Raw genomic sequence first — 24182 nt, 5'->3', positions numbered from 1 at the left:
AACCTCTGCCTTCTGAGTTCAAGTGATTCTCCTGCCTCAGCTTCCTGACTAGCTGGGATTACAGGCATGTGCCACCACGCCTGGCTAATTTTGTATTTTTAGTAGAGACGGGGTTTCTCCACGTTGGTCAGGGTGGTCTCGAACTCCCGACTTCAGGTAATCCACCTGCCTCGGCCTTTCAAAGTGCTGGGATTACAGGCGTGAGCCACGTGCCCGGCCTAATTTTATTATTACAATAATTATTATTATTTGAAACGGGGTCTCCCTATATTGCCCAGGCTGCTGTCAAACTTCCAGGCTCAAGCAATCCTCCCACCTTGGCCTCTCAAAGTGCTGGGATTACAGGTGTGAGCCACTGCACCTAGCTTATAATATTATTTTTAACACCACATTAGATAAGATCTAATAATCACAGTGATTTTGCAGTGGTGACAAGTGTCAGATGTGTTTCCTGTTGCAATGCAATCTGAAAGTATCTGTGGCTTTTATTAGGGACAAAGGGACAAAGTCCCAGGTCCTGCGGCTGTCTTCATTAATAATTGAGGAAATGGTAATTATCAGTTAGAGTCAGTGAAAATAAAGATGTGAATTTTTTTTTTTTCTCCCATCAGAGTTCACAGAGACCCTGAACACCCCTAAGAGGCTCAGGGACCCCAGGCTGAAGTTCACCTAAAAGTTCTTGTGGGGAGATAGCAATGGAAGTTATGTTGATGTCAAATCCCCCACAGTTCCCCTTATTGAGTACTTCTCTCCAGTGAGGGAGAAATTTTATTGAACACTGACTGTGTTCCAGGAATCTCTAGGCTCTGGGAATACAGTAGCCAGGAAGGCAGAAATGGTCTTACCCTTCAGGGTCTCCAGGGCTGGTGGGGGAGAGAACATTAAACACATCCGCCCGGCCTCTCTATCTCCCACCCCAATATTACCAATTCCAGGAGTGTCTAATAGGTGCTTGTCCCCATGCAAAACTGTGCCCAGACTCTTTTTTTTTTTTTTTTTGAGACAGAGTCTCGCTCAGTCACCAGGCTGGAGTGCAGTGGTGCAATCTCGGCTCACTGCAACCTCAGCCTCCCGGGTTCAAGCGATCCTCCTGCCTCAGCCTCCCGAGTAGCTGGGAATACAGGTGCATGCCCCCATGCCCAGCTAATTTTTGTACTTTTAGTAAAGATGGAGTTTCACCATGTTGGCAAGGATGGTCTCGATCTCTTAACCTTGTGATCCACCCGCCTCACCCTCCCAAAGTGCTGGGATTACAGGCGTGAGCCACTGCACCCGGCCTTTTTTTGTTTTTTCTTAAGAGATGGGATTTCACTCTGTCGCACAGGCCGGAGTGCAGTGGAGCCATTGTAGCTCAAAGCGACCTCCAATTCTGGGCCTCAAGTGATCCTCCTGCCTGAGCCTCCCAAGTAGCTGAGACTACGGGCACGCAACACTGTGTTGAATTATTTTTTACATTTTTCTTTTAGAGACAGGGTCTCACTATGTTACCCAGACTGGTCCCTGACTCCTAGCTTTAAGAGATTGTCTCAGTTTGGCCTCCCAAAGTGGTGGGATTACAGACGTGAATCACCGTGACTGGGCTTTGGTGGTCATCTGATCAATGTCTTTTTTTTTTTTTTCTTTGAGACAGGGTCTCAGTCTGCCACCCAGGCTGGAGTGTAGTGGTGTGATCACTAATCACTGTAGCCTTGACCTCCTGGTCTCAAGCGATCCTCCCACCTCAGCCTCCCAAGTAGCTGGGACTGCAGGTGCATGCCACCATGCCTGGCTAATATAAGTTTTTTTTTTTCTTTTGTAGAGATGATGTCTTTCTATGTTGACCAGGCTGGTTTCAAACTCCTGACCTCAAGCAATCCTCCTGCCTTGGCTTCCCAAGGTGTTGGAATTACAGGCATGAGCCACCATGCCTGGCTTGATCAATGTCTTAAAACAACCTTTTCTCCATCAAAATGGGTTTGATGGTTCCCATTTTACAGATGAGAAAACTGAGGCTCAGAGAAGGTGATGGCTGAAGCATTGAGACTTCCAGGGCTGCAGATGGGTGAATTTGGCCACTTGCAGAGAGGTGCAGTTGCCCCCTCTCTTCTTCAGTGAAAGAAACAGGCCAGGTGCGGTGGCTCATGCCTGTAATCCTAGCACTTTGGGAGGCTGAGGCGGGAGGATTGCTTGAGCCCAGGCATTCAAGGCTAGCCCTGGCAACACAGTGAGATCCCATCTCTACAAAAATTAAAAATAAAGAAAAAATGAGGGCTGGGAGCAGTGGCTCACGCCTGTAATCCCAGCACTTTGGGAGGCCGAGGCAGGTGGATCATGAGGTCAGGAGATCAAGACCATCCTGGCTAACACGGTAAAACCCCATGTCTACTAAAAATACAAAAAAATTAGCCGGGCATGGTGGTGGGCACCTGTAGTCCCAGCTACTCAGGAGGCTGAGGCAGGAGAATGGCATGAACCCGGGAGGGGAAGCTTGCAGTGAGCCAAGATCGCGCCACTGAACTCCAGCCTGGGCAACAGAGTGAGACTCCGTCTCAAAAAAAAAAAAAAAAGAAAAGAAAAAATGAGGCGTGGCGGCATGTGCCTGTAGTCCCAGCTACTTGGGAGGCTGAGATGGGAGGACCACGGGAGTCCAAGAGGTTAAGACTGTAGTGAGCTATGATCATGCCACTGCACTCCAGCCTGGGCAACAGAGAGAAACCCTATCTCAAAGAAAAAAAAAAAAAGAAAGATAATATTCCAGTAAAAGTCCAAGTTTTTTTCTACTTTCCTTCTCCACCACCTCCCCTAGAAGCCTCCACCCACAAGCCCATCCATTCTGTTTTCCACTTTTTTTTTTTTTTTTCTTTTTGGAGACTGAGTCTCGCTCTGTCACCCAGGCTGGAGTGCAGTGGCACGATCTTGGCTCACTGCAACCTCCACCTCCTGGGTTCAAGCTATTCTCCTACTTCAGCCTCCTGAATAGCTGGGATTACAGCTGTGTGCCACTACGCCCAGCTAATTTTTGTATTTTTAGTAGAGATGGGGTTTCACCATGTTGGCCAGGCTGGTCTCGAACTCCTGGCCTCAAGTGATCTGCCTGCCTCGGCCTCCCAAAGTGCTGGGATTACAGGCATGAGCCACCATGCCTGGCCTCTGTTTTCCACTTCTGCACACATATCCACAGATCCGTGATCATGATACTGAATATTCTTTGATCTGATTTTCCTTTTTAATTCGCATAGGACAGAGTTCAGCAAAACCGACCAGACAATAAATACTTTCGGCTGGGCGTGGTGGTTCACGCCTGTAATCCCAGCACTCTGAGAGGCCGAGGCGGGCGGATCACGATGTCAGGAGATCGAGACCATCCTAACATGGTGAAACCCCGTCTCTACTAAAAATACAAAAAATTAGCTGGGCGTGGTGGCGGGCACCTGAAGTCCCAGTTACTCAGGAGGCTGAGGCAGGAGAATGGTGTGAACCTGGGAGGTGGGGCTTGCAGTGAGCTGAGATCGTGCCACTGCACTCCAGCCTGGGCAACGGAGCGAGACTCTGTCTCAAAATAATAATAATAAATTTACTGTATTCCATTGTCAATACATCTTTGACACTTTTGCAAGTCAACATATGTATCATGTATGATATTCCAAAACAGGCATTGCTACCTTAAAATGTGGTAGTTATGAGCACCGTGGAGAGAACTTGACTCTTTGAGTCCGAATTCTTTTTTTTTTTTTTTTTAGACAGAGTCTCACTCTGTTGCCCAGGCTGGAGTGCAGTGGCGTGATCTTGGTTCGCTGCAACCTCTGCGTCCCGGGCTAAGTGATTCTTGTGCCTCAGACTCCCGAGTAGCTGGGATTACAGGTGTGTGCCACCACACCCAGCTAATTTTTGTATTTTTAATAGAGAGGGGGTTTCACCATGTTGGCCAGGCTGGTCTTGAACTCCTGACCTCAAGTGACCTGCCCGCCTTGGCCTCCCAAAGTGCTGAGATTACAGGCGTGAGGCACCATGCCTGGCCTGAGTTCAAATTACTACTCAGCTATTAGTAGCTGAGGTGGGGCTGAGGGTGAGCTCTCTGGATTACACCTCATTTTCCCTGGAGATAATAGCATCTATCTGATGGGACTGGGGAAAAGATCGGGTGAGAGCCAGATGCAGTGACTCTCACCTGTAATCCCAGTGCTTTGGGAGGTTGAGTGGGAGGTCGCTTGAGCCCAGGAGTTTGAGACCAGCCTAGGCAACATAGCAAGACCCACATCTGTGTGTGTGTGTGTGTGTGTGTGTGTGTGTATAAAATTTAGCTGAGTGTGACGGTGCACGCCTGTAGTTCCCAGATACTCAAGAGGATGAGGTGGGGCCAGGTGTGGTGGCTCACACCTGTAACCTCAGCACTTTGGGAGGCTGAGGTGGGCAGATCACTTGAGGTCAGGAATTCGAGACCAGCCTGGCTAACATGGTGAAACCCCGTCTCTACTAAAAATACAAAATTACATCCTGGCTAACACGGTGAAACCCTGTCTCTACTAAAAATACAAAAAATTAGCTGGTCATAGTGGCGGGCGCCTGTAGTCCCAGCTACTCGGGAGGCTGAGGCAGGAGAATGGCATGAACCCAGGAGGTGGAGCTTGCAGTGAGCTGAGATCGCACCACTGCACTCCAGCCTGGGTGACAGAGCAAGACTCCATCTCAAAAAAAAAAAAAACTCCATCTCAAAAAAAAAAAAAAAAAAAATATTAGCCAGGCGTGGTGGTGCACGCCTGTAATCCCAGCTACTCGGGAGGCTGAAGTGGGAAAACCACACGAACCTGGGAGGTGGAGGTTGCAGTGAGCTGAGAGAGCACCACTGCACTCCAGCCTGGGCAACAGAGTACAACTCTGTCTCAAAAAAGATGAAAAAAAAAAAAAAAAGGCTGGCACAGTGGCTTACGCCTGTAATCCAGCACTTTGGGAGGCTGAGGCGGGCAGATCACTTGAGGTCAGGAGTTCAAAGCCAGCCTGGCCAATATGGCAAAACCCCGTCTCTAGTAAAATTCAAAAATTAGCCAGGCATGGTGGTGCATGCACCAGTAATCCCTTGATGTGGCTGTTGGTTATAGGGAGTGGATTCCTATGTAGCATTCATTGAACTGTCCATTTAAGATTCATATACTTGGGTGCATATGAATTCAACTTTAATACAGATTAACAAAGAGAAAGTAACATGTGGTTGGTGACGGGGAAAATGAACCCTCTCGTGGACTTAGGGTGGGAGTGAAAAGACTGACAATGATTTGGCCAACAGTCTAGCAGTATTTAGTAAGACTGAGAATGTATCTTTCCCATGTCCCTGGGAGAAGTCCCTGAAGTTCCCCTTCTCTGTAGCTACCGTAGAGAAACACTGTAGATTGTCACCTGGATTTTTTTCTGAGATGGTATCTTGCTCTGTTGCCCAGGCTGGAGTGCAGTAGTGCGATCTTGGCTCACTGCAGTCTCAAATTCCTGGGCTCAAGTGACCCTCCCACCTTACCATGCCTGGCTAATTAAAAAAAAAAAAAAATTTTGTAGAGATGGGGTCTTGCTATGTTGCCCAGGCCAGTCTCAAACTCCTGGCCTCAAGCGATCCTCCCACCTCGGCCTCCCAAAGTGCTGGGATTACAGGTGTGAGCCACTGTGCCAGGCCTGCTAGTGTCTTGATCTTGGACTTCCCTGCCTCCAGAACTGTGAGAAACCAATTTCTGTTGCTCATAAATTACTCAGCCTGGCCAGGCACTTTGGGAGGACATGGCAGGAGGATCGCTTGAGCTCAGGAGTTCAGGATCAGCCTGGGCAACATAGCAAGACCCTATCTCTACAAAATAAATAAATGAATAAATAAATTACCCTGCCTAAGATAGTTCTGTTCTAGCAACAGAGACAGATGAAGACACACACACGTACACACATGGCCTGTATGCAGTTGTGGGTGAAGTTTATTAAGGCAATACTGAATACCAGAGCATTTCAACAAGGCTTACCAGACAGGCCCCAGCACCTTTCTACTCTACAATGAGGCTCAGAAGCTCAGTGTTCCACCCCATCCCCAGGAGGCCCACTTAGGCCAGAAATCCCAAGTCCCTTAGCTACAGGCTGCTATCCAGGGACGTCGGTGTAAACGAAGTGGGATATGAACTACGTCCCTGATTTTTTTTTTTTTTTTTTTTTTTTTGAGACTAAGTCTCACTCTTGTCCCCTAGGCTGGAGTGCAATGGCGCGATCTTGGCTCACTGCAACCTCTACCTCTCGGGTTCAAGAGATTCTCTTGCCTCAGCCTCCTGAGTAACTGGCATTACAGGCGCCTGCCACCACGCCTGGCTCATTTTTTTTTTGTATTTTTAGTAGAGACGGGGTTTCACCATGTTGGCCTGGCTGGTCTCGAACACCTGACCTCAGGTGATCCGCCCGCCTCGGCCTCCCAGAGTGCTGGGATTACAGATGTGAGCCACCATGCCCGGCCTATATTCCTGATTTTTAACAAGGAAAAAAAAAAATCTGCGGGGGAGAACTTTCCTGAAAAATATTTTTTCTGGACATCTCTCTCTACTGACTGATAGGGTGAGGCTCAGAACAGGCTTCTTCCAAGCTCGGAGAGGCTGAGAGATGGGTCAACTGGGTGATGCCCGTTTTGAGAGCCTTAGCTTCCCAAGCGGACAGCACAGAAGAGCTGGGAGGAGTGGCTAGAAAATCAGTTTGAAATGAGCCCTGGGTTGAGGACTCCGGAGCACAGCTGCAGCACAGAGACAGGGCCTGCTGAGTCCTCTCCTCTCCCCTACTTCTCCTCTGGGGCTTTCTCAGTGATTCCAGGGGCAAAGGGTCCCACGAGCCACGTGACAGGTGTGTTCTGGGCCACGTATTCCACCATGTGGTCCAGGGCCTCGCGGGCGCTGGCGACGCGCTCGCGGCTCTGGGCCAGGATGCTGCTGGACAGGTCCTGGAAGGAGTGGATGCTGGAAAAGGTGGCCTGGAGGTCCTCCACCTGGCGGCGGGCCTGCTGCACCTGGTCTTTCACATTGGCGGGGAGGCCCTGAATGCTGGACCCCAGGGAGGTACAGGTGGCCTGCAGTTGCTGGGCAACATCCCGGAACATGGTAAGCGCCCGGGACTCGACCTGCTGAGAAGGGAGACGAGGACACCAATCAGGACCATTTGTTTCAGGAAAGGCGGTTGGAGCTGAAGCCAGGGAAAGGGGAAGAGGGGTTCTACCACTGACCTTGGGGAAAACACTTTCCATAGGCGAAACTTTTTTTTTTTTTTTTTTTTTTTTGAGACGGAGTCTCACTCTCTCGCCCAGGCGGGACTGCAGTGGTGCGATCTCGGCTCACTGCAAGCTCTGCCTCCCAGGTTCACGCCATTCTCCTGCCTCAGCCTCCCAAGTAGCTGGGACTACAGGTGCCTGCCATCACGCCCAGCTAATTTTTTGTATTTTAGTAGAGACGGGGTTTCACCATGTTAGCCAGGATGGTCTCAATCTCCTGACCTCGTGATCCGCCCGCCTCGGCCTCCCAAAGTGCTGGGATTACAGGCATGAGCCACTGAGCTCGGCCTTTTTATTTTATTTTTTCTTGAGACGGAGTCTCGCTCTGTCGCCCAGGCTGGAGTGCAGTGGCGCGATCTCGGCTCATTGCAAGCTCCACCTCCCAGGTTCACGCCATTCTCCTGCCTCAGCCTCCCAAATAGCTGGGACTACAGGTGCATGCCACCACACCCGGCTAACTTTTGCATTTTTAGTACAGATGGGGTTTCACCATGTTGGTGAGGCTGGTCTTGAACTCTACCTCAAGTGATTGACCCTCCTCAGCCTCCCAAAGTACTGAGATTACAGGCATGAGCCACCGCGCCCAGACTCTTTTCTTTTAATTAGAAACAGGATCTCACTTTGTCACCCAGGCTGGAGTGCAGTGGTGTGATCATAGCTTACCACAACCTCTAACTCATCAGCTCAAGTTATCCTCTCATTTCAGCCTCCTGAATAGCTGGGACTACAGGCACTCACTACCACGCCCAGCTACATTTTTAAAATTTTCTGTAGAGCCAGGATCTCACTAAATTGCCCAGGTCTTAAACTCCTGGGCCCAAGTGATCTGCCCACTTCAGCCTCCCAAAATGCTGGAATTACAGGCACGAGCCACCGCATTTGGCCACTAGTCAAATTTTTTAAAAGGCATAGACAAATCACCAAAGAAGATATAGGGAGAGCCCATGAGAAGCTGTTTGACATTATAAGTCATTGAGGAAATGCAAATCAAAGCCATAAGGAGGCCTGGCATGGTGGCTCACGCACTTTGGGTAATCCCAGCACTTTGGGAGGCCAAGGCGTGTGGATCACCGAGGTCAGGAGCTCAGCCTGATCAACATGGCGAAACCCCCATTTCTACTAAAGATACAAAATTAGCTGGGTGTGGTAGCAGGTGCCTGTAATCCCAGTTACACAGGAGGCTGAGGCAGAAGAATTGCTTGAATCCAGAAGGCGGAGGTTGCAGTGAGCCAAGATCATGCCATTGAACTCCAGCCTGGGCAACAGAGCGAGACTCCGTCTCAAAAACAAAAAACAAACAAACAAAAAAACAAAAAAAACCCCACAAGGTATCAGATGATACCCAGTGTCAGTCAAGAGGCGGAGAAACTGGAAGCCTCACGTATTGCTGGTGGTATAGTTACTTTGGAAAACAGTCTAGTGGTTCCTCAAAATGTTAAACCATAGAATTATCACATGACTCAGCAATTCTAGTTGTGGGTGTATGCACAAGAGAAACGGAAACATACGTCCACACACAAAGACATGCACATAGGGGTATAGCAAAAAGTAGAAATGCCTCAAGTGTCCTTTGGTTGATAAATGGGTGAACAGAATGTGATCCATCCGTACAACAGAATATGACTCAGCCATGGAAAGTCATGGGGGCCGGGCGCGGTGGCTCACGCCTGTAATCCCAGCACTTTGGGAGGCAGAGGTGGGCGGATCATGAGGTCAGGAGATCGAGACCATCCTAGCTAACACGGTGAAACCCCGTCTCTACTAAAAATACAAAACATTAGCTGGGCGTGATGGTGGGCGCCTCTAGTCCCAGCTGCTCGGGAGGCTGAGGCAGGAGAATGGCGTGAACCCTGGGGGCGGAGCCTGCAGTGAGCAGAGATTGTGCCACTGCACTCCAGCCTGGGAGACAGCGAGACTCTGCCTCAAAAAAAAAAAAAAAAAAAGAAAGTCATGGGGATTTGACCCAGGCCACAGCATGGATGAGCCCTGAGGACGTCACGCTCAGCGCGAGAGGCCAGACACAAAAGGCCAAACAGGGTGTGATCCCATTTCTATGAAATGTCCAGGACAGGCCCATCCACAGAGACAGGAGGGGATACGTGGTTGTGAGGAAGAGAAAATGGGGCAGTGACTGCTGATGGGAAAAGGGTTTCTTTTTAGGGGCATGAGATGAGATAGGGATAGTTGCGCAATGCTAAGAACCAGTTATGTGTATGCTTTAAACGAATGACTTGTATGGTATGCAAATGATATCTCAATTAAACTGTTAAAAAGAGGCTGGGCGTGGTGGCTCACGCCTGTAATCCCAGCACTTTGGGAGGCCGAGGAGGGTGGATCACGAGGTCAGGAGATTGAGACCATCCTGGCTAACACGGTGAAACCCCGTCTCTACTAAAAAAATACAAAAAAATTAGCCAGGTGTGGTGGCAGCACCTGCAGTCCCAGCTACTCGGGAGGCTGAGGCAGGAGAATGGCGTGAACCCGGGAGGCGGAGCTTGCAGTGAGCCGAGATCGTGCCAATGAACTCCAGCCTGGGTAACAGAGCAAGACTCCATCTCAAAAAACAAAACAAAACAAAACAAAAACTGTTAAAAAACAAAAAGTGGAAGCCAGGCTGGGACAGCCTGGAAGAACTTTCTAGGCAGAAGTTGTAAACCATCGGGGGAGAACATCGTTGAAATCAGGTCCTTGAAAATTTCCTTGGCCAGAGAGTGAGAAGAGCACACACAGGGTTCGAGACCAGCCTGGCCAACATGGTGAGACCCCATCTCTACTAAAAATACAAAAATTAGGCCGGGCGCAGTGGGTCAGGCCTGTAATCCCAGCACTTTGGGAGGCCAAGACGGGAGGATCACTTGAGGTTAGGAGTTCTAGACCAGCCTGGCAAACATGATGGAACCCTGTCTCTACTAAAAATACAAAAAAATTAGCCAGGTGTGGTTGTGGGCGCCTGCAATCCACAGGAGATTGAGGCAGGAGAATAGCTTGAACCCAGGAGGCAGAGGCTGCAGTGAGTTGAGATCACGCCACTGCACTCCAGCTTGGGTGACGGAGTGAGACTGTCTCAAAAATAAATAAATAAATAAAATTAGCTGGGCGTGGTGGCAGGTGCCTGTAGTCCCAGCTACTAGGGAGGCTGAGGCAGGAGAATTGCTTGAACCTGGGAGGCAGAGGTTGCAGTGAGCCGAGATCATGACATTGCACTCCAGCTGGGGTGACAGAGTGAGACTCTATCTCAAAAAAAAAAAAAAAAGGCACGCACTGGGAGGTAGGGTTTTGCCCAGAGCCCTGGCAGCTGCAGGACTCTGGACTTGAGCCAGGGATTACGGGAAGGTGCCCACGTGAGAGAGATAAGATCTGGTTTTTTCATTTGAAAAGTCATTCTGGCTTCTGTGCTTAGCAGTCAGGGAAACAGGAGACAGTTTTAGGCGGCAGGCGGTCCCAGTTCTGCCTCCCAAACAATTTGCATTTATAGAGATATTCACGATATCTTTATGCATATCACTTTTGTAGCCCTTACTATGTGCTTTTGATATGATCTCATTTCAGTTTTTAAAAAATTGATCTGGTTCCGGGCACGGTGGCTCACGCCTGTAATCCCAGCACTTTGGGAGGCCAAGGCGGGCGGATCACCTGCGGTCAGGAGTTTGAGACCAGCCTGGCCAGGATGGCGAAACCCCATGTCTACTAAAAACTATAAAAATTAGCCAGGTGTGGTGGCGCATGCCTGTAATCCCAGCTACTGGGGAGGCTGAGACAGGAGAATCGCTTGAACCCAGGAGGCAGAGGTTGCAGTGAGCTGAGATTGTGCCACTGCACTCCAGCCTGGGTGACAGAGCAATAAATAAATAAATAAATAAATAGGCAGGGCGCGGTGGCTCACGCCTGTAATCCCAGCACTTTGGGAGGCCAAGGCGGGCGGATCACAAGGTCAGCATCCAAGACCATCCCGGGTAACACGGTGAAACCGCGTCTCTACTAAAAATACAAAAAAAATTAGCTGGGCATGGTGGTGGGCGCCTGTAGTCCCAGATACTCGGGAGGCTGAGGCAGGAGAATGGCGTGAACCTGGGAGGCAGAGCTTGCAGTGAGCAGAGATTATGCCACTGCACTCCAGTCTGGGCGACAGAGCGAGACTCCGTCTCAAAAAAAAATAATAATAAAAATAAATAAATAAATAAATAAATAAATAAATAAATAATCGATCTGGGGTCGGGTGTGGTGGCTTATGCCTGTAATCCCAGTGCTTTGGAAGGCCGAGGTGGGAGGATTGCTTGAGGCCAGGAGCTCAAGACCAGCCTGGGCAACACAGTGAGATCCCGTCTCTACTAAAAATTTAAAAAAAAATTAGCCCGGCATCGTGGCACGTGCCTGTGTTCCCAGCTACTTGGCAGGCTGAGGCGAGAGGATTGCCTGAATCTGCAATGGCGAGGCCACAGTGACCTGTGATGGCATCACTACACTCCAGCCAGGGCAACAGAGTGAGACACTGTCTCAAAAATAAATAAACAAATATTTCAAAAATTGATATATAATCCTCACACCATAAAACTCACCCTTTGAAGTGTACAATTCATTGATTTTTAATATATTCACAAGGTTGTGCAAATACTACCTTCATCTAATTTCAGGACATTTTCTGTTTTTTGAGACAGAATCTCCCTCTGTTGCCCAGGCTGGAGTGCAGTGGCGCGATCTCGGCTCACTGCAACCTTCCTTTGCCCCTGGGGAGCTTAAGTGGGTGGTGGGACAGGCAGCGAGACCCATCAGAGAACACAAGAAGCCAAGGCTTGAGATAGAGTGGAGGGGGCCGGAGAATACTAGTCAGAAGTTGCTGCTAGGGGCTGGGCTCGGTGGCTCATGCCTGTAATCCCAGCACTTTGGGAGGCCGGGAAGGGTGGATCACTTGAGGTCAGGAGTTCAAGACCAGCCTGGTCAACATGGTGAAATCCTGTCTCTACTAAAAATACAAAAAAATTAGCCAGGCGTGGTGGTGAGCTCCTATAACCCCATAACCCCAGCTACTAGGGAGGCTGAGGCAGGAGAATCACTCGAACCCAGGAGGTGGAGGTTGCAGTGAGCCAAGATCATGCCATTGTACTCCAGCCTGGGTGACAGAGCAACACTCCGTCTAAAAAAAATAAATAAATAAGGAAAAAAAAAAAAGAAGCCATACCTATGCATGCCCAAGAGGAGAAATCAAGGCAGGCTTCCTGGAGGAGGTGTCATTAGCTCCCCAAAGCAGATGAGGCTAGGAAAATCATTAGAAGCAGGTAGGCCCATGAAGCAGAGGTGTAGAGAGTGGCATCGGGACTCCAAGTAACCCAGGCCACCCCCCAGTCCCTCATGGGTACCTCTGGCTTGGGCGGCTCCTTCTCGGGGCCCTGGAGCTGCTTCTGGTTCCAGCTGAGCCACATCTGGTGCAGCTTCTCCTGGCCTTCTACCAGCTTCTGATCAATGCCTTGCTTGACAGTTTCCATCTGGGGCAGGGGAGAGAGAGGTGAGGGAAGGAGGCTCCCCTGGGAGAGGCGGGATTCCAGAAGGAACCCGGGGAATCCTTCCATCATCTGACTTATATGACGGTCTAGAAAAGAGAAAGGGAGGGAGGGAGGAAGGGTTTCCTGGCTACGGTGAGCTCTGGGGCCTTTGGTTTAATCATTGACACACTCAGGGTCTGTGTGGTTGGTGCAAAGAAGGGCTGCGCATCCCCTGTAGCTCCTCCCATTGCGTCACTTTCTCCTGCGCTTGCAAGGGAGCCTGGACACGTGGCTGGCTTTGGCCAATGGGACATGAGCAGATGGAACTAGCAAAGGCTTAAAAAGTGCTTGTAGGCCGGGCATGGTGGCTCAAGCGTGTAATCCCAGCACTTTGGGAGGTCGAGGTGGGCGGATCACCTGAGCTCAGGAGTTCAAGACCAGCCTGACCAACATGGTGAAACCCTGTCTCTACTAAAAACACAAAAATTAGCGGCCGGGCTCAGTGGCTCACGCTTGTAATCCCAGCACTTTGGGAGGCCGAGGCGGGCGGATCATGAGGTCAGGAGATCCAGACCATCCTGGCTAACACAGTGAAATCCCGTCTCTAATAAAAATACAAAAATTTAGGCCGGGCCGCCTGTAGTCCCAGCTACTCGGAGAGGCTGAGGCAGGAGAATGGCGTGAACCCGGGAGGCGGAGCTTGCAGTGAGCCGCGATCGCGCCACGGCACTCCAGCCTGGGTGACAGAGCGAGACTCCGTCTCAAAAAAAAAAAAAAAAAATACAAAAATTAGCTGGGTGTGGTGGTGGGCGCCTGTAGTCCCAGCTACTTGGGAGACTGAGGCAGGAGAATGGCGTGAACGCGGGAGGTAGAGCTTGCAGTGAGCCGAGATCATGCCACTGCACTCCAGCCTGGGCGACAGCACCAGACTCCGTCTCAAAAAAAAAAAAAAAAAAAAAAATTTGCCAGGCATGGTGGTGCACATCTGTAGTCCCAGCTACTCGGGAGGCTGGGGCATGAGAATCGCTTGAACCTGGAAGGCGGAGGTTGCAGTGAGCTGAGATTGCGCCACTGCACTCCAGCCTGGGTGACAGAGCCAGACTCCGTTTCAAAAAAAAAAAAAGTGCTTGTAATGAAATATGACTCAGCTTTCCAAAGGAATGAAGCAGGCTGACTTCCGCAATCCCAGCACTTTGGGAGGCCAAGGGGGTTGGATCACTTGAGCTCAGGAGCTCCAGAACAGCCTAGGCAACACAGTGAGACCTCATCTCTATATATTACATACAGTTCAAGGGAAAAGAAAAATAGTCGGCCGGGCGCGGTGGCTCACGCCTGTAATCCCAGCACTTTGGGAGTCCGAGGCGGGTGGATCATGAGGTCAGGAGATCGAGACCATCCTGGCTAACACGGTGAAACCCAGTGTCTACTAAAAATACAAAAAATTAGCCAGGTGTGGTGGCGGGCGCCTGTAGTCCCAGCTACTCGGGAGGCTGAGGCAAGAGAATGGCGTGAACACAGGAGGCGGAGCTTGCAGTGAGCAGAGACCGTGCACCACTGCACTCCAGCCTGGGGGACAGAGCGAGACTCCGTCTCAAAAAAAAAACAAAAAAAAGAAAGAAAAAGAAATAACGAGGAATGATGGCAGACATATGCTCCAAGATGGGTGATGGGTGAACCTTAGAGGCTGCAGTGAGTCATGATCATGCACTCCAGCCTGGGCAACAGAGTGAAACCCTGTCTCTAAAAAAAAAAAAAAAGTCATTAAGATAAATGAAGCTATCCATTAGGGTGGGCTCCAGACCATAAAGGGCTGGGCCCCTTAAATGAGGAGATGATTAGAGCCGTGCATGGTGGCTCATGTCTATAATCCCAGCACTTTGGGAGGCCGAGGCGGGCGGATCACTTAAGGTCAGGAGTTTGAGACCAGCCCAGCCAACACAGTGAAACCCCATCTCTACTAAAAATACAAAAATTAGCCAGGCATGGTGGCAAGTGCCTGTAATCCCAGCTACTCGGGAGGTGGAGGCCCAAGAATCACTTGAACCCAGGAAGTGGAGGTTGCAGTGAGCTGAGATTGCACCACTACACTCCTGCCTGGGCAACAGAGCCAGACTCCGCCTCAAAGAGAAAAAAGAGATTAGGACACAGACATACACAGAGGGAAGGGACGACCACGTGAAGACACGGGGAGAAGATGGCTGTCTACAAGTCAAGGAGAGAGGCCCCAAAAGGACACTCTGATCTTGGACTTCCAGCATCCAGAAATGTGAGAAAATAAGTATCTATTGGTTACATTTCCCAGGCAGTGCGACTTTTTTTTTTTTTTTTTTTGAGATGGAGTCTCACTCTGTCTCCCAGGCTGGAGAGCAGCAGCATGATCTCGGCTCACTGCAATCTCTGCCGCCCGGGTTCAAGCGATTCTCCTGCCTCAGCCTCCTGAGTAGCTGGGATTACAGGTGCCTGCCATTGTACCTGGCTAATTTTTGTATTTTTAGTAGAGATGGGGTTTCACCATGTTGGCCAGGCTGGTCTTGAACTCCTGACCTCGTGATCCACCCGCCTCAGCCTCCCAAAGTGCTGGGATTACAGGCATGAGCCACCGCACCTGGCTGCGATTTTTTTGTTTTTTGAGATGGGGTCTTGCTCTGTTGACTAGGCTGCAGTGCAGTGGCACAATCATGGCTCACTGCAGCCTCCAACTCCTGGGCTCAAGCAATCATCCCACCTCAGCCTCCCAAGTAGCTGGGATTACAGGCACGCACCACCACAGCCGGCTAATTGTTTTAAATTATTTTTTGTAGAGATGGGGACTTACTATATTGCCCAGGTGGGTCTCAAACCCCTGAACTCATGCGATCCTCCTGCCTTGGGCTCCCAAAGAACTTGAGGGACTCACACAAAGAGGTGTGAGCCGCTATGCCCGGCCCCAGACAGTGTGGTTTGTGGCAGCAGCCTGAGCAAATGAGTGTACAACCAGATACAGTGCCAGGAGCAAGCGCGTATGGCCCCGCCAGCATGCAGAGGGGTGAGCGATAAGCCACTGAGCTCTGGGTGGGTGTCTGCTGCGGGGTGAAGGCTGCTGGCTCAGGGCCCCAACTCCCCGGAACCTCACCAGGCTTAGGGCCTGTGACAGCTGCAGCAGCGCCTCCTGTGCCCTCTGCTTGGTGGCTCGAAGCTTGCCCAGCGAGTGCTCATAGGCGTGCTGCCGCAGCCTCTCCGACAGGGAGCCCAGACGTACGAAGTAGCTCTGTTCCTGCCGCTGCTGCTGCACGGATGCGACGTCGAAGCCATCCAGGGACGTGGCGATGCGGGCTGCAAGGAAAAGGAGAAGAGTCTCTGTGAAGACCAGAACACACAGCCGGGCTTGTCCCATGCAGATGGTCCCAGGAATCACTGTCCAGTTTATTTCTTTATTTAGAGACGGAGTCTCGCTCTGTCGCCCAGGTTGGAGTGCGGTGGTGTCATCTTGGCTCACTGCAACCTCTGCCTCCCGGGTTCAAGTGATTCTCCTGCCTCAGCCTCCTGAGTAGCTGGGATTACAGGTGCCTGCTATTGTACCTGGCTAATTTTTGTATTTTTAGTAGAGATGGGGTTGCACCATGTTGGCCAGGTTGGTCTCGAACTCCTGATCTCCAGTGATTCATCCGAATCGGCCTCCCAAAGTGCTGTGATTATAGGCGTGAGCCACCACGCCCAGGCATGCTGTCCAGTTTATACCCCAGTTCTACTTCTTATAAACCTTGAAGGCCTGGGAACAAAGGATTCTGCCTTGGTTTTCCCTATCTGCAAAATGGGGATAAGGAAAATTAAACCTCACAGGAATCAGAGACCTTAGACTAGCGGGAGGGTCTCAAGCTATGGCCTGCAGGCCAGACCTGCCTTGGACAACCTGTGAATATAGTCCTGAATGTTCATTATGCAGTCCTGCAGAGAATAACAGCAATACATCGCATATACTACAGAGGTCCCATAACATTATAATACCATAGGCTGGGCGCAGTGGCTCATGCCAGTAATGCCAGCCCTTTGGGAGGCCGAGGCGGGCAGATCACTTGAGGCAGGGAGTTCAAGACCAGCCTGGCCAACATGGCTCTACCCCATCTCTACTAAAAATACAAAAATTAGCCAGGCGTGATGGCACTAGCCTGTAATCTCAGCTACTTGGAAGGCTGAGGCAGGAGAATCGCTTGAACCCGGGAGGTGGAGGCTGCAGTGAGCTGAGATCACACCACTGCACTCCAGCCTGGGTTGAGAGTGAGACTCCGTCTCAAAAAAAAGATAATAATGACATTTCAGCCAACAATGGACCGCATATACTACAGTGGTCCCATAAGATTATAATACCATATATACCGTATTTTTCCTGTACCCTTTCTTCTTTTTTTTTAAGACAGGGTCTTGGTCTGTTGCCCAGGCTGGAGTGCAGTGGCACGATCTCAGCTTACTGCAGGCTCAACCTCCCAGCTTCAAGCTGTCCTTCAACCTTGGCCTCCCGAGTAGCTGCGACTACATGAAGTTGGGAGTACGGCAAGACACCTGGCTAATTTTTGTATTTTTTGTAGAAATGGGGGTCTCACTATGTTGCCCAGGCTGGTCTTGAACTCCTGGACTCAAGCAATCTGCTCGCCTCAGCCTGCCTAAGTGCTAGGTTTACAGGTGTGAGCCACTGCACCTGGCTTCCTGTACCTTTTCTATGTTTAGATCTGTTTGTTTTGTCGGTTTTTATTTTTTGAAGTACAATGTTGCTCTGTTGCCCAGGCTGGAGTGCGGCGGTGCGATCATAGCTCACCGTAGCCTTGACCTCCCAGGCTCAAGTGATCCTCCTGCCTCAGCTCCCAAATAGCAACTGGGACTACAGGCGTGCACTAGCACACCCAGCTAATTTTTAAATTTTTTGTAGAGACGGGGTCTCGGTATGTTGTCCATGCTGGTCTGGAACTCCTGGGCTTAACTGATCCTCCCACCTCAGCCTCCAAAGTGCTGGGATGACAGGTGTGAGCCACCGCGCCTGGCCTCCTCCCATGTTCGTAGGTTCATATGTATATATGCATGTATTTATTTATTTATTTACTTATTTTATTTATTTGTTTTTTTGAGACAGTCTCACTCTGTTGCCCAGGCTGCAGTGCAATGGCATGATCTCAGCTCACTGCAACTTCCACCTCCCGGGTTCAAGCGATTCTCCCGCCTTAGCCTTCTGAGTAGCTGGGATTACAGGTACGTGCCACCATGCTTGGCTAATTTTTGTATTTTTAGTAGAGACGGGGTTTCACCATGTTGGCCAGGCTGGTCTCTAACTCCTGACCACGTGATCCAGTTGCCTCAGCCTCCGTAAGTGCTGGGATTACAGGCATGAGCCACCACTCCCAGCCTTTATTTTTTTTGAGACGGGATTTCGTTCTTGTTGCCCAGGCTAGGGTGCAATAGCGCAGTCTCGGCTCACCACAAGCTCTGCCTTCCGGGTTCAATTGCCTCAGCCTCCCAAGTTAGCTGGGATTACAGGGATGCGCCACCACACCAGGCTAATTTTGTATTTTTAGTAGAGATGGGGTTTCTCTACGTTGGTCAGGCTGGTCTCGAACTCCCGACCTCAGGTGATCCATCCGCCTCAGCCTCCCAAAGTACTGGGATTACAGCCATGAGCCACCGTGCCCAGCTGCATGCATGTCTTTATTTAATCCTGCTCCTTCTGTACCCATGCTTTTTTTTTTTTTTTGAGATGGAGTCTCACTGCCACCCAGGCTGGAGTGCAGCGGCCCAATCTCAGCTCACTGCAACCTCTGCCTCCCGAGTAGCTGGGATTACAGACATCCGCCACCACGCCTGGCTAATTTTTGTTTTTTTTCTTTTTTTTTTTTTTGTTTGAGACGGAGTCTCGCTCTGTCACACAGGCTGGAGTGCAGTGGCGCAATCTCGGCTCACTGCAAGCTCCGCCTCCTGGGTTCACGCCATTCTCCTGCCTCAGCCTCTCCGAGTAGCTGGGACTACAGGTGCCCGCCACCACGCCCGGCTAATTTTTTGTATTTTTAGTAGAGACGGGGTTTCACCGTGGTCTTGATCTCCTGACCTCGTGATCCGCCCGCCTCGGCCTCCCAAAGTGCTGGGATTACAGGCGTGAGCCACCATGCCCGGCCTAATTTTTGTATTTTTAGTAGAGACCGGGTTTCACCATGTTGGCCAGGCTTGTCTCAAACTCTTGACTTCAAGTGATTCGCCCACCTTGGCCCACCAAAGTGCTGGGATTACAGGCTAAGCCACCGTGCCCTGCCTATATCCTAAGCTTCTTATTTGCAGAAATCCCAATCTCAGCACTCTGGGGGGCTAAAGCAGTAGGATCACTCCAGCCAAGGAGTTCTAGATCAGCTGGGATGACAGAGGGAGACCCCGTCTTTACAAAAAATTAAATAAAGAAAAATTAGTTGGGCATGATGGTATGTGTTTGTAGTCCCAGCTACTCGGAGGCTGAGGTGGGAGGCTCACCTGAACCCAGGAGTTTGAGGCTGCATTGAGCTATGATTGCACCACTGCACTCCAGCCTGGGCAAGAGAGTGAGACTCTATCTCTAAAACAAACAAATAAAAAAGGGCCAGGCACGGTTCACACCTGTAATCCCAGTACTTGGGGAGGCCGAGGTGGGCAGATCACGAGGTCAGGAGTTCGAGACCAGCCTGGCCAACATAGTGAAACCCCATCTCTACTAAAAATACAAAAAATTAGCCGTGTGGTGGCAGGTGCCTGCAATCCCAGCTACTCAGGAGGCTGAGACAGGAGACTCACTTGAACCCGGGAGGCAGAGATTGCAGTGAGCTGAGATCACGCCATTGCACTCCAGCCTAGGTGACAGAGCGAGACTCTGTCTCTAAATAAATAAATTAATTAATTAAAGAAGAATATCAAATAAACAGTGCAGGGAGTGCAAGTATATGACCGAGATCACTGGAGTGGCATGTCTGGCCTCGCAGGAACACCAGCATTGTTGTCACAGTTCAGTAAGATCTCAAGTTTAGACACATATTTATGCAGGAGCGGAGTGAGCGAAGAGGGAAGAGGAGGAGGGCGGGGAGAGGACGGGGCAGGTTGTGCAGGACCTTTCGGGCTGTGACGAGGACTTGGGCTTTGATCCCAAGGGAGGTGGAGTCCATGGAGGGCTGTGGGCAAAGGAGGGACGGGCTCTGACTCAGGTAGTCACAGGCGCCCTCTGGTGGCTGCTGTGGGGAGGAGACTGTGGTGGGTGAGGGCGAGAGCTGGTGAGCAGGACAGAGGGGACAGTGTTAGTGATGAGATTCCAAGATGCCGGGGAGAGGTGGCAGCGACAAGGTGGCAGTGAGGCACAGACCCCAGGAGGCCGACAGCGGCTTCCGGTCACGGGGACTGGGGAGGGGTCCCAGAGCAGCCCGCTGGCCACGCTTACCCAGTTCGGCATCCGTAAGGGGCAGGTGGTTGTCCACCCACTCCTCTGACTTCCCCAGCACCGTGTCGACCCCACTCAGCACCATCTGGCCCACGCGGGAGCCCATGACCGATTGGACCCCGCCGGTCACTACGGACTTTGTCTTGTCCACGCCGCTCTGCACAGCACCACGGGTCGCATCCACTGCCTCCGACACTCGGGTGGCCACCGTGTCCTTGGCGCTAGACACCATCTCTCGGGCCCCCGACACCTTGGACGAAACAAGCTCCTTGGTGTCCGCCAGGACCTAGGAGAGGCAACAGCATCAGCATCTCTGCCTTCCCTCCATATCTGGGCACCCCTCCCCTGCACCCCAACTTCCAGGGAGACTGAGGTGGGGAGCGCCATCCCCCAGGTGACCCAGCATTGCTGCCTTCCCTCCGTACCTGGGCACCCTTCCACTGCACCCCAACTCCCAGGGAGACGGAGGCAGGGAGCGCCATCCCCCAGGTGACCCCAGCATCTCCGTCTTCCCTCTGTACGTGGGCACCCCTCCCCTGCACCCCAACTTCCAGGGAGACTGAGGCAGGAAGCGCCATCCCCCAGGTGACCCTGAGTCTGGAGTCGTGGGCATGACCCCATACTCTGCAGCTAGACTACCTAGGCTCTGTCCCTAGCTTGCTACTTCTCAGCTGTGTGGCTTCGGGCAAGTCACTGTACCTCCCTGTGCCTCGTTTCTTTCTTTCTTTCTTTCTTTTTTTGGAGACAGGGTCTTGCTCTGTTGCCCAGGCTGGAGTGCAGGAACACCATCTCAGATCACTGCAACCTCTGTCTCCCGGGTTCAAGCAGTTGTCCTGCCCCAGCATCCCAAGTAGCTGGGATTACAGGTGCCTGCCACCACGCCTGGCTAATTGTTTTTTGTTGTTGTTGAGATGGAGTTTCACTCTTGTTGCCCAGGCTGAGTGCAATTGTGTGATCTCGGCTCACTGCAACCTCCGCCTCCTGGGTTCAAGCGATTCTCCTGCCTCAGCCTCCCGAGTAGCTGGGATTATATGCATGTGCCACTACGCTCAGCTAATTTTTTATTTTTAGTAGAGATGGGGTTTCACCATATTGGTCAGGCTGGTCTCAAACTCCTGACCTAAAGTGATCCGCCCACCTCGGCCTCCCTAAGTGCTGGAATTACAGGAATGAGTCACTGCATCCTGCCTGGTTTTTTTTTTTTTTCAATTTAATTTAATTTTTTTTTGAGATGGAGTCTCTCTCTGTCACCCAGGCTGGAGTGCAGTGGCACAATCTCGTCTAACTGCAAACTCCACCTCCTGGGTTCAAGTGATCCTCCTACCTCAGCTTCCTGAGTGAGTAGCTGTGACCACAGGCACGTACAACTTCTGGCTATTTTTTATCTTTTCTTTTTATTTATTTATTTATTTATTTTTTGAGATGGAGTTTCACTCTTGTTGCCCAGGCTGGAGTGCAATGGTGTAATCTCGATTCACTGCAACCTCTGCCACCTGGGTTCAAGTGATTCTCCTGCCTCAGCCTCCCAAGTAGCTGGGATTACAGACACATGCCACCATGCCGAGCCGATTTTTGTATTTTTAGTAGAGACGGGTTTCACCATGTTGGCCAGGCTGGTCTTGAACTCCTGATGTCAGGGGATCCACCTGCCTGGGCCTCCCAAAGTGCTGGGATTACAAGCGTGAGCCACTGCGCCCAGCCTTATTTTTTATTTTTTGTAGAGACAAAAAATACAAGAAATTATCCAAGTGCAGTGGTGCGCATCTGTAATCCTTACTACTCTAGAGGCTGAGGCGGGAGAATCCCTTGAACCCGGGAGGCGGAGTTTGCAGTGAGCCAAGACTGTACCACTGCACTCCAGCCTGGGCAACAGAGCAAGACTCTGTCTCCAAAAAAAAAAAAAAAAAAGCTTTGCATGGAATCCTTTGACTAGGCCCCACCCAGCACATAGTGAGCGCTCATCTATCAATACCTGCTGTTCTAGAATCTAAGTCTTTTTTTTTTTTCTTTTGAGACAGGGTCTCACTCTGTCACTCAGGCTGGAGTGCAGTGGTGCAATCATAGCTCACTGAAGCTTTGATCTCTTCGGCTCCAGTGATCCTCCCACCTCAGCCTCCCGAGTAGCTGAGACTACAGGTACACACCACCACACCCGGCTTATTTTTTTATTTTTCGTAGACACAGGGACTCTCCATGTTGCCCAGGCTGGTTTCGAACTCCTGGCCTCAAGCAGTCCTCCTGCTTTGGCCTCCCAAAGTGCGGGGATGACTGACGTGAGCCACTGTGTCCAGCTGAAGCTAAGTCGTTAGACAGATCTCTATGCAGAGGGCTCTGTGCAAAGTTGAAAACCCCACCTGCCCCATTCCTACCCAAGTTGGTGCTTCCCTGAAGACAGTCCTCTTGTACTCATGAGAGCTCGTCTTTTTGTGGGGGAAGAGGGTGTGAGAGTCAAGTTTTTTGTTTTTGTTTTTTTGACACAGTTTTTGCTCTTTTCACCCAGGCTGGAGTGCAATGGCACCATCTCGGCTCACTGCCTCCCAGGTTCAAGCGGTTCTCCTGCCTCAGCCTCCCCAGCAACTGGGACTACAGGCGCCCACCGCCACACCTGGCTAATTTTTTGTATTTTTAGTAGAGACGGGGTTTCACTGTGTTAGCCAGGATGAGCCAACGCCCCCGACGAGAGTCAGGTTTTAACAGCAGCACTACTCAGTGAACACGCACGTTCTCACACTGGCCTAGATTAAAATCTAGCTCTGACAACACCACCGTCCCCGAGAACCTGGGGAAAGTTACCTCTTCACAAAGGGGGAAAAAACTCATAGGGCCCAGAATTGAGAGAGCATTGCACCTCTCAAAAAGTCAAGAGCTCACAGCAGGCCAGGCACGGTGGCTCACACCTGTCATCCCAGCACTTTGGGAGGCTGAGGTGGGAGGATCGCTTGGGCCCAGAAGTGTGAGAACAGCCTGGGCAGCATAGTAAGACCTCACCTCTACAAAAAATACAAAAATTGGCCGGGCACGGTGACTCACGCCTATAATCCCAGCACTTTGGAAGGCCGAGGCAGCTGGATCACCGGAGGTCAGGGGTTTGAGACCAGCCTGGCCAACATGGTGAAACCCCATCTCTACTAAAAATACGAAAATTTGCTGGGCGTAGTGATGGGCGCCTATAATCCCAGCTACTTGGGAGGCTGAGGCAGGAGGATCACTTGAACCCAGGAGGCAGAGGTTGCAGTGGGCTGAGATCACACCACTGCATTCAGCCTGGGCAACAGAGCGAGACTCCATCTCAAAAAAAAAAGCTCACAGCTGCAGCTCCGTTCAACGACCTTGAAGAATTCACCCTGAGCTTATCCCTTCTATAAACAGAAGGACTGTTGACCTCCCACGGTATCAGTGAGAGAGAAAGGGAATGCAACGGCTTGGCCCTAAGATGGGGGCTCCTGGTTGACGTTTCCCATCTTCCTGTGAGCTCAGCAGTTTCCATCCCCCCTCAGCCAGGACCACTACTGGTCTTTGCTGATAAGGTGTAGGCATGGCTGGGCACAGTGGCTCACAACTGTAATCCCAGCACTTAGGGAAGCCAAGGCAAGTGGTAGGATTGCTTGAGCCCAGGAGTTTGTGTTTTGTTTTGTTTCTGAGATGGAGTCTCGCTCTGTTGTTCTGATCTCGTGATCCACCTGCCTCGGCCTCCCAAAGTGCTGGGATTACAGGCGTAAGCCACCGTGCCCGGCTAGCCCAGGAGTTTGAGACCAGCCTGGGCAATATAGCGAGACCCCATTCCTACAAAAAATTAAAAAATTAGCCAGGTGTGGTGGTGCACACCTGTAGTCCCAGCTTCTCAGGAGGCTGAGAGCTGGGAGGATTGCCTAAGTCTAGGAGGTTGAGGCTGTAGTGAGCCGAGATCACGCCACTACACTCCAGCTTGGGCAAGAGAGCAAGACCTTGTCTCAAAAAAAAAAGGCGGAAGTTGACAAGTTGACACCCGCTCTGCTGTTTCCCAGCTAAGGCCATTTCTGCATAAATGGGAGGCGAGGAAGTGTAA

General features: G+C 50.9%; 1 protein-coding gene across 1 annotated transcript in view; it reads right to left on the bottom strand.

Moving 5' to 3' along the window:
- Nucleotides 1-5909: 5909 nt before the first annotated feature.
- The window catches only part of PLIN3 (perilipin 3), a 30034-nt gene continuing 11761 nt past the window's right edge, over nt 5910-24182 (bottom strand). Inside the window, exons 5-8 of the mRNA XM_032177675.2 lie at nt 20138-20423; nt 15839-16038; nt 12604-12729; nt 5910-7105 (exon numbers count right to left, since the gene is read on the bottom strand). Of these exons, the coding sequence (XP_032033566.1) occupies nt 6764-7105; nt 12604-12729; nt 15839-16038; nt 20138-20423 (954 nt within the window). The 3' untranslated portion in view covers nt 5910-6763. The remainder of the gene's footprint in view (nt 7106-12603; nt 12730-15838; nt 16039-20137; nt 20424-24182) is intronic.

The sequence above is a fragment of the Hylobates moloch genome, unplaced genomic scaffold, assembly GCF_009828535.3.
Source record: "Hylobates moloch isolate HMO894 unplaced genomic scaffold, HMol_V3 SCAFFOLD_15, whole genome shotgun sequence".
Lineage (NCBI taxonomy): Eukaryota > Metazoa > Chordata > Mammalia > Primates > Hylobatidae > Hylobates > Hylobates moloch.
This window is presented reverse-complemented; position numbering and strand designations above follow the sequence as displayed.